This window comes from Ranitomeya variabilis, chromosome 2 (assembly GCF_051348905.1).
Source record: "Ranitomeya variabilis isolate aRanVar5 chromosome 2, aRanVar5.hap1, whole genome shotgun sequence".
NCBI classification, from domain to species: Eukaryota; Metazoa; Chordata; class Amphibia; order Anura; family Dendrobatidae; genus Ranitomeya; species Ranitomeya variabilis.
In genome coordinates, this window is record NC_135233.1 from 663,499,194 (window position 1) to 663,510,067 (window position 10,874).

The 10,874-nt window shown below is 44.8% G+C and overlaps 1 protein-coding gene across 1 annotated transcript in view; it reads right to left on the reverse strand.

The window, feature by feature from the left end:
* The window catches only part of SYTL3 (synaptotagmin like 3), a 200,984-nt gene extending 191,203 nt beyond the window's left edge, over positions 1-9,781 (reverse strand). Inside the window, exon 1 of the mRNA XM_077289229.1 lies at positions 9,664-9,781. Coding sequence (XP_077145344.1) covers positions 9,664-9,677 — 14 coding nt within the window. The 5' untranslated portion in view covers positions 9,678-9,781. The remainder of the gene's footprint in view (positions 1-9,663) is intronic.
* Between the last annotated feature and the right edge of the window lie 1,093 nt (positions 9,782-10,874).

Consider the following 10,874-nt stretch of genomic DNA (forward strand, 5'->3'; position numbering starts at 1 on the left):
AATTATGTCATCTGTCATGGAATTTTCTTGTATAAAAGACTATTTTTGAGGGGGGCAACATTTTTCAGTTTCTTACTGTTAATATAGTTTAAAAATATTTTGGGATTATTTTTATTTTCTTTGGTAATGAGTCTCACTGTCTCAGTCTTTGCTGTCTTGATTTGATCTTTACACAATAGGTTTTTTTTTCTATAATTATTTAATGCATCGTCAGTGCCGTCTAACTTTAATTCTTGAAATGCTTTTTTGTTATTTATTGCGCCTTTTAAAGCTCTATTTAACCATAGTGGCTTCCTCTTATTTCTAGCTTGTTTATTTCCATAGGGTATATATTGTGCACAGATTATATTCAAGATGCTTACAAAAGTGTCCTATTTGCTTTGTTTTTACTTTTTTTTCCTCAGAACATTGACCCAGATTATGGCACAAAGATCATCAATGGGATAAAACTGAATGGGAGGAGACACAGATTAGATATCAGAAAAAACTTTTTGACAGTTAGGGTGATCAATGAGTGGAACCGGCTGCCACGAGAGGTGGTGAGTTATCCCTCTATGGAAGTCTTCCAACAGAGGCTGGACAGACACCTGTCTGGGATGATTTAGTGAATCCTGCTTTTAGCAGGGGGTTGGACCAGATGACCCAGGAGGTCCCTTCCAACTCTAACATTCTACGATTCTATGATCTCTCAGCTATCTGAAATTCGCCTTTCTGAAGTTTAGTGCCCTTGTAGCCCCTGTATAAGCATCCTATTAAAGGATACATGAAGACTTATTATTTTGTGATCACTATTACTCAAGTGACCCCCAACTGAGTTGTGATCTGGCCTATCGGTCAATTTTAGGTCTAGAAGGGTCCCTCTCCTTGTTGGGTTCTGAACCAATTGTGAAAGGTAAATGTCTTTAATTGTTGTCAAAAACCTGCTGAATTCTGCTCCCCAATTTATGTCAGTGTAGTTGAAGTCCCCCATAATAATTACTTCTTACTGATTTGCTGCCTCATCTATTTGTTGTATGAGGATATTTTCTGCTTTTTTCATTGTATTTGGAAATGTGTAATAAACCCCTATCAGTATTTCATTATTCTTTCTCTCTCCATTTATCTCCATCCACAGTGACTCTACACTTTCATTAGCCTCAAATATATTATCACGTAGGGTGGGTTTTAGGGATAAATTTACATATAAACAATCCCCTTCCCATCGCTTATTTTTATGGTCTTTCCTGAACAGACTATAGCCTTTTAAATTAACAACCCATTCATAGCGCTATTCTCATTGTAAGACTGGGGTCACATTAGCGTAGAATACGGACGAGGGCTATGTGAGAAAACAGCGCATAGCACTCGGATCATTGTTAATCTTTGGTGCAGCTCCCATCACCGTTTTTTGGGGGGGCGTATTCAGCATGCGAGTGAAATCACAGCATGCTGCGGTTGTACGTGTATATTGGTAGAGTTTCGCCAATGCAAGTTTATGGGTGCGAGAAAAAAATCGGACACTACACGGACCATCCGTGTGACTTGCGGGAAATATGCACACATTTTCCTCATTTCAGCCCATTGAACCATTACATTCATTGGGGAAAAGCAGCGATAAATGTAAAGCCATATGGATGTCATACAGATGCCATATCAATACATAGGTGCAAGAAAATCCCATCATCCCTTTGCAAATGTATTACACATGGATGACCATTCGGAGAACACTTGTGCGACTCTCGGCTGGGAGACTCGGACCGATTTTCCATACCGTGTGACTCTGGCCTTAGGCTTTGGGAAATATTATTATTATTATTATTATTATTATTTATTGTTATAGCGCCATTTATTCCATGGCGCTTTACAAGTGAGGAGGGGTATACATAATAACAAGTACAATAATCTTGAACAATACAAGTCATAACTGGTACAGTAGGAGAGAGGACCCTGCCCGCGAAGGCTCACAATCTACAAGGGATGGGTGAGAATACAGTAGGTGAGTACGTACAGTATCCTTTCCCCTATATTTTCCACTGACGATTCTAAAAATAAATCTGCATGGCTTCAACAAATGCAACATTTAAATGCAGACATAAGATCTGTACATGTTGTATATTCATATTCAAATAAATCTCTTGCATCCATTAAGCTGCTATCTGGTGGCACTGAATAGTCCTTATCCCCCTGCATATGCCCTGAAGTTTTTAGGCTTTTATAAGGGGGTTTAGGGGTGGCACAGCTCTTTTGAAATGAATGGGGCTGCTGTATACCGTGGCGGTGTTGGAGCGGGATTGTACTCACCGCATCAGAGACATGTTGAATGGCAGCGCAGCAGTCATCCTCCTTCCTCTTCAGCGTGGGGGTCACAGGCTGGAGTGATTCTTTCCTGGGTCCCTGGCAGTATAGCAAGGATCCGGGGAGACTCGCCTCTGTCGGAGTCCGCAGTGATTCTCTTTGTCTTTTCAGCAGCGGTGCCATCTTCATTTCCTGCTTCGTCATCACGGCGATTTCCCTGCATCTGTCCTCCTTTCTGGCAACTGGCAGAGAGGATGTCTGAGTATTCTTCTTTCCACTCCGCAGGTCTCGATGACTCAGGGGAGTCCCGGTGTCTTTCCTCAGCGACGTCGCGTCGCTCCTCCTCGTCGTCACCGGAAACGCTGCTATCTGTTGGTTGTCTGGCACCTTCTCAGTGGCTGTGTGAGCCGCTTGTAAGTCGGATTTCTTCTCTCTCCCTGATGGCTCAGTCGGTGTTGCTCCGGGTGTCTTACGTCCAGTCAGGCTGGAGATGATGAGTCTAGTGTGGGCATTCATCTTTGGTCCTGCATCGGCGGCCATTTTAGTTGTCTTCTTCCCCATAGACAAGGCAGGAAACGATCTCTGCTCTTGAAAGGGGTTTTTCTTAGTTAAGACCATGTTTTGGTTCTTATTTAATGTTCCAGGTATGTTCCCACAGGTCTTGAGCTTCAATAAGCTCATAAAAGTCCACTTTAAAGTAAGCTAATGTTGCTTATTTAAGGGGATTCTCAGGAGCTCCTGTGAAACAGGTCTGCTCCCTTCCCCTTGCAAACCACGCCCCCCTGTTCTTGGTATTCTAACCTCGGACCATGACTTGACTTATGCCTTTGTCTTTCCCCTTTAAGTTACGATATGCTTTCTTGGTATCTGACCCTGGAATGTTTTACTACCCTGCCTCATGGCTTGTCCGTGTGTACTGTAGTGATTAACGTCACTGAAAAGGCACCATACACTATACAGTCAGATGCTTTTTCATATGACAAAAGATAAAACTTATCTGAATGAATTAGGTCTAACATGTAATCAGAACTGGAAAAAGAAGAAAAAAGAACCATAGATAACAAATTTATAATTTTCTTTCTTTAACTCTTCCTGATTTTAACTTAAGAAAAGTTAAAGTTAAATTTTATAGCCAATACTCTTAAAACCCTCTACAGGTCATCAATTTGAAGGGCTATAAAATGCCTCACAACTCCACATTTTTAGCAGCTAATGAATGCGTGCCGAAGAGCCAAACATGCAGTCATGGAAAGTGCCAGGAGTAGGCCCAAACTAAACCAATATGTCACAAAAAAGCTTGGGACTTTTGGGTGCTAATCAGGTCCTTAGAACCAGGGGTGCTCTTTCTCCTGTATTACTCCTGAATGTGGGGATGCCGAATTCACGTGCCTTCCTAGGCTCCTATATCTACCCTGGTTTGTCCCCTCCACCACCCAGGGTAGTGAGAAGCTGAACTGTATAGGATTACACTAACCAGACAAACAAGGGAGAATGGACAGGCATAAATAAAAATACCAACCATACCAAATACTCACACAAAACAAAAGAGCGGTACATATGGCAGTTAAAAAAGGAGAAACCAAGTAGGGGAGGATGAGGATGTGCACACAGACAAAACTCCAAGCATCAAACTCCTGAGCAATCTCCAAACACCACCTCCAACCACGAACAACACCTCCAACTACATTACCAGGTTGTGACACTAGTCACAACTCACGGACAGGACATAAGGCACAGAAGTCAAACGTTCTGGGGTCAGAACCAAGAGAGCATGTAGTAAACTAAGAAAAAGATGAAGGGGTAAGTCAGGTCACAGTCCAGGGTCAGAATACAAGAGAAGTAGATGATAAGCAAAGAGGCAATAACAAATGGGTAGTCAGTACACGGTCCAAAGGTCAAGCAGCAGTAAATCAGAACTCACAGCAAAGGAATCAGGCAAACACACACCAGAGAGCATAAGCTTTTGACTGGCAGTGATTTGGATTAGATAACTCACCTAAATAGCAGGGCTATTACCTAGAACAGGGAGCACATGGAGCAATATCTGCACCTCCCAGTCTCAGATAGGTCAAATGAGCTATCAATCAAATTACTGACAGCTCTGCACTCCCCAGCACAGGATAGGATGACAGAGCTGTCTATCACTCAGTCCCAGATACTCTGAACGGTGAAATCGTGACCGTACCCCCTCTTCTTTGGTGGCCACCAGGCCACCAGATTTCCCAGGAAACCTACGAAGAAATGCTTCGACCAAACGATCAGCCTTCATCAAAGAAGCCGGAACCTAGGATCTCTCTTCAGCTCCTTATCCCCTCCAATGAACAAGATATTGGAGGGAATTTCGGATCCTCCGAGAATTCACGATCCTCTGCACCTCATATTTCAATATTGCCATCGCTGATGGCATCAACAGCGTTACTATACCACTTTTATGCCTGCTGGAAAAAACAGTTCAGCACATGATGGATAAGGTGGTGACACATGGGAAAGACGAGCAGAGCCAATTCACACCGTTATCAGACCTGTTGTCCACACATGGCTCGTAGGGTGGGTCACTGTTCCAACATCGGCCAGGTACCCAACTGTATGCCAGGGGACAGTTTGGGTTGATGATGAGGTGATGGAGGAAAAACAACCATGTTCACAACAGGATAGCACTCAGATCAGCTCAAGAGAATCACTGGAGCATGGCTGGGGGGATACAGAGTACCCAGACGATATACCACCCACCAAGGACAGATTGTTGTTGTGTTTGGGCAGCTTGCACACATGAGCCAATACACGCTGCAGTGCCTGAGGAATGACCACCGAGTTACCCATTTTGTTACCAGTGCAGATTACTCGGTTGTAATCCTGATGAATCACCGCTACAAGGACAACGTACCATCATTACTTCGGTCACTGGAGAGGGATCACAAAATGCGTGAATACAAGCACACTTTGGTAGAAAAACTACTATTGGCTTTCCCAACTGACAGCAGGGGCTCAGTGGAACAATGAGGCAAAGGGAGAAGGAAGTCGACAACACAGCTGGGGCACTGCCAGCGCCTCGGAAGATATGGTTATCATGGCCGAAATGTGACAAAACTTTCTGAGCACCTCACAACATCCATCCATCTTATAAGGTCTATATTAGAAGGAAGCAGCGATACAACAACATGGTGAAAGAGTATGTGTCCACACGTCTCCACGTACTAATAGATGGGTCTCCCCCAACTTTTGGGTCTCCAAATTGGACACATAGCCTGAGCTTGCCCTTTATGCCTTGGAGGTGCTAGCCTGCCCTGCGACAAGTGTACTGTCAGAACGTGTGTTTAGAACGGCAGGGGGTGTCATCATAGACAGGCACATCCGCCTGTCAACATCCAATGTGGGGAAGCTAACATTCCTTAAAATGAACCAGGCATGGATCCTACAGGACCGTCGGATGACTACACAACTATAACAGCTGTTCCTAGCCAGTCTTCAACTCTATTTGTCATTCGTTTCATTTGGGGGCCTCCTCCCCAAATAAACAAAACAAACTGTGTTGGCTACCTCCTCCGCCTCTTTCACCTATACTCTCATGTCCATCTCCTCCTCCACTTGGACCTGTTCTTCCTGGTTCAAGATTCTTACTTTTTATTTCTCCTCTGCTTATCGTAGGAACAGAACGCAGCTGTACTGAGGGACAGTATCAGGTTTTGTATGTGCGCAGTTTTACAAAAACACTCTATGTGTAAATTGCAATGTGTCTGTGATAGTACCATGCGTAATCAAAAGTTTTTATAATTTTCAATTGAATTGCTGGGAGTGATGTGTGTGCAAACATATTTTCCTACTCTCAGGCAACCATGTCAGTGATAGTGCTGTGCCAAAAGCCGCTATCTGTATTCTTTAACCCATATCTGTATGAGTTTTATTTTGCCAAAAGCTGCTGTGTGTATTCTTTAACCCATATCTGTTGGAGTACTTTGCCAAAAGCTGCTGTGTGTATTCTTTAACACATATCTGTTGGAGTACTTTGCCAAAAGCCGCTGTGTGTATTATTTAACCCATATCTGTGTGAGAAATCTGCCTGTGCGTACTCTGCAACCCTGTCTATGGGGCTACTGTGGGCCATCGTCTGGGTGTGAAATTTGTTATCAGCTTCTGTGGGAGAAATGTGGAAACGTGCTCTGTGAGTTAAATTTTTAAGTGGACTGCCAGTAGCAAGCCTAGCTGTGGATCACCAGCTCAATTCAAGATCATACTACAAATTTTTCATAGGCAGAATTTGGAACGTACGCCACTGGAGCAGACATTTTGGAGCTGAGAGGGTACTGTTCCCGATGCTCTGTGGGTGAAATTTGTTATAATCTTGTAAAGGATAAATGTGGAAACATGGTTGGTATGTGAAATTTGCTAACGGCTTTTGTAGGACAAATGTGGACACATGCTCTGTGGGTGAAATTTATTAGCTTCTGTGGGGGTACTCTGCCTCAAAGATTCTGTATACTCTGTCTGTGCGAATAGTGTGCCTAAAAATAATTATACTCTACCTCTGTGGCTGGGTCTAAAGCTCATTAAAAGATTTAACTTCTCATTCTAATTACAGATTCCCTAAATTGTACTGTATGGCTCTTCTGTCTTGCAGTATCAGCTGCTGACTCAGTTGAGAAGTGGTTAATTTGCCTGACTGCTGCCTTCCTTGTATGTAGTACACGTTTATCAGGTTGCCTCTCCGGAATAGAAACCTGATTCCTGATTACATGTGTGTACTCTGCAACCCCACCTTCGGATGGTTTGAGATTGGATGGCAGAGTGCCTCCAGTTCCTTCACTTTGTGTTCAACCGGGTTCCCTCTTAATCATGGCTCCAGTTCGAACAAACAAAAACTAGAAATGGAGTACAATTCCAATATCCATAGCTAAAGTATTTATTTGTGGCTGCCTGCTTTGAATAATAATTTTTCAAAGGAAACACTTCGGGCCCCCAGGACCCTAAGGCAACAGCATTGAAGAGGCGTTCGAAAGGCAAAGTGGCTGGCACTTGCGGTAGCAAGCCTTGCAGCAAACCGCTATATGTATACAGAATATAGTGTAAAAAATTTGGCTCATTGAGTGAAATTTGTAAGGTGCTAATGTAGGGGTACTCTGCCCCATGCTCTGTGGATTACATTTTTAACTGGACTGGAAAAAGATAGCCTTAGACTCTGGGATGGCACTGTTAAAATTTTTATGTTATTCATTTATTTCCTATTTTACCATGATTGCTATGGTGACAAAACCCATTTTAGTCCATTCCCTATTCACATTTGTTTGGAGGGCAATTGTCCAGAGAGGCCATACTGGGCCCCTGGCCTTGAAGGGAGGCCGACATGACAGGGTTGATATGGGAATATAGTGAGCTGGAGGGACATTTGGTAGATTGGGTTTAACAGACTGGTACAGAGGTGGAGTTGGCGTTAGGTCTTGGGGGAGGAGGGGTCAGAGGTGAGGTTATGAGGCAGCAATATAAAAGGGACAGCCATATTCGTTGTGGTAGCAATTTTAGGTACCCCCTGACAGTGTTAAGAAGCTCCCTCCCACCCTCCCTTAATTGGTGCTGTGGTTTACGGGGGTGTTTTTAGTGCTGGGATCAATGTGATTTACAATGATTACGGGTTCTTTATTATTAATATAACTAAATGTATGTCATGGCAGTATGGCATGGGGGAGGTCCTCGAAGTTGGTGGAGTTGGTTAATGGCGGATCGGAGGGGGGATCTCAAGATGTCCTGGACTCCCCCTGGGTGGATTCAAGTGGACGGGTGTTTAAATAATCCCGTGGAAGGGATTAAAAGGGGACCCCGTGGTTAATGGTTTTGGATATTTGCCAGATTGGTTAATAGCTGCCTCTGAGCTGGTGCATAGAGGCTAGAGGTAAGACTCAACCTGGGGCCAAAGTGAGATTATTAAACCTGTGGTTTATAGTTTTGGGGCTTTGAGGACCATCCCTTCTGGGAGGTTGTTGTTTAAACTGTTTTGTATTCTAAAGGCTTCTGTGGCCAATTAATCCAATCTAAGTATAGTGTGTGTTACAGAACCCCCCCAGCACCCAGAATATGTTATGCAGTTATTTTTATGTATAATAGGTTCCATGTGAAATGCATCAGTCCACAGGCTGTGCCCCTGGGCAGAGAGGACAAGATATTCTCCTTCTGACCTCCCCCACCTTTGTAATTCCCACAGTAAATATCAGCAGGCTCCAGCCACCTGCGGCTATTGGAATGTATGTCTGGCCTGCCGCTTTTGAATTCTTGCTGGCGATTAACCCTCCGGCTTCCACCAGGTCTTTTAATGTAGTCGTCTTTAACTTCTGGTAGTTGTTTTCCATTCATTCCTTTCCTCCTGTAGACGGGGTATTACATCCCGCTGTCTGCCACCAGTGTAATGGGGTCTAACTGTGCTGGAGTACCTCTTTCAGTACCACCCCGTGGTTCAGGAGGTCCACTCTGCTTTGGTTGGATTCTGAATGAAGGACGCTGACTGGAATGGCTTCATTACATGGGCGCATATAAAATATCACTGCTTCTCCACGTATTTCCAGTGTGACAACTCTTTACTCACAGGACACAGAATATATCACACAGATACAGAGAGTGGGCCAATTCAAAAGCGGCAGGCCAGACATACATTACAATAGCCACAGGTGGCCGGAGCCTGCTGATATTTACTGTGGGAATTACAAAGGTGGGGGAGGTCAGAAGGAGAATATCTTGTCCCCTCTGCCCAGGGGCGCAGCCTGTGGACTGATGCATTTCACATGAAACCTATTATACATACAATTAACTGCATAACATATTCTGGGTGCTGGGGGGGTTCTGTAACAGTGTGTTTATTGGTTCTTTTATTATAAAAGACTAGGAGGGGATTAGGTGGTTAAAAGGGTAAGAACTGAAGCTCACATGAATCATGAATACCCATTATGTCATGCTCTTTCCCCCATTTAGCTTCCTTCTGCAGCTACATAGCCCTGACTATGAACATTTTACAGCCATTTTAAAGCTCCAAAATTTTGGTGCCGATTAATTTCTCTTGGGTTCGGATCTAGGGTCAAGTTCAGACCCGAAGCAAACTTTTTACTGTATGTTCAATGAACCCGAACATCCACAGGTACGCTCATCTCTAATCAATACCAAAATCACGATTACCATCAATGAGGAAGTCAACATAGAGATCAAAAGGGAAAATATAGAAGTGGTAGCCTGTTTTGGTCCTAATAATTTACAGTGGTGATTCAACAGCAGAGATCACACATTAATTAACAATAGGCAGTGCAGTTATGGTAAGTGTGGCACCCCTGAGGGTCCAGTCACCACAGAGGTACTGCACCTCAGCCATAAGTGTGGTATCCCACTCTCGGGTAAGGAGGGGGCACTACCAGGTACCTGCATACTAGCATCCAACACCACTCCAGGCCAGGGGATCTGGGTGGATCCTATTTAGGGAGGGCCCCATCTCAGGCTGGAGGGGGAACTAGGCAGAGGGTGTGGGTGAAAGGTAGAGTGACAGTTGGGAGTGAAGTGTTGTTATGGAAACAGGAGGGAGGAGTTAGTGAGTCTGAGGAGTGTGAGGAAGGAGATAAGAAGTAACGGAGAGGTGCTCAAGAGAGAAGGGGTTGTAGGGGCCAGGGAAGTGAAGAATCCACCCGTGGCATCCAAATCCACACCGACTGTAGTCAGGTGGAGGGACCAGGATGCAGTGAAGACCGGCCCCAGACTAGTGGAGAGACTGTAGGACTCAGCTAGCAAACAGGAGGCTGTGGTGTCTGTATGTGCCACAGCCAAATCTACACACATTTGCTAAAAAAGGCAGCCACATAGGGTCAAGGGGACCAGGAGGACATCGCCCGACAGGACCTGAGGCTGCTGGCTTGGGACACTGTGTGTAAGGCGCAGGGCAGAAGAGCGTGAGCCAGCGCAGGGAGAGACAACCCAGAAAGGTACACAAGAAGAGGGTCCTGGAAAAGTGCGCCCCAAACTACCCGAGAGCTGGCTGGACCACCGACCTGGAGGACACAGCACGTGGCTGGTGATTGTCAGCTAAGAAACTGTGAGTAAAGTGTGAAGGCTGCATCCTGCTGTGTCCTCAGAATTATTTACTGTCTCATCTGCCCAGTACTGCAACAGTACCCATCGTATAATTCACCCTATATCTGCCCTGGGACCCCGCTCTACCCGTGGGGAGCTGTACCATCTTTGCTGCGTCACCATCGGCCCCAGTGTACCTGAACCGCAGCGTCATCCATCCCTAGCCGAACACCACAGGTGGCATCACAAATCAATCCAATATAACTTTTCCCCTTGCACAATTTTAATTGCACGCCCAGGGCCACAGAGTAGGGTCACGGCCCTGTGTGTTAGGGCTAGCGGAACGCAACAAATAATTAGATAGATAAACTAAGGTGCGTTCGCAGCCCGGGGTCCACTGTGCAGAGATGGAACCTGCTGCTGAGTAATGACGGATTATATGTGTTGCAGAGTGCGTCTTCTTGCAGTCACGCTGTAGTTACGAGAGCTTCAATCAGCAAGATATCTTGAGTAAACAGTATTTACTTCATACTGGATAAACATGAGATACAATTCAGTGTCACACAATC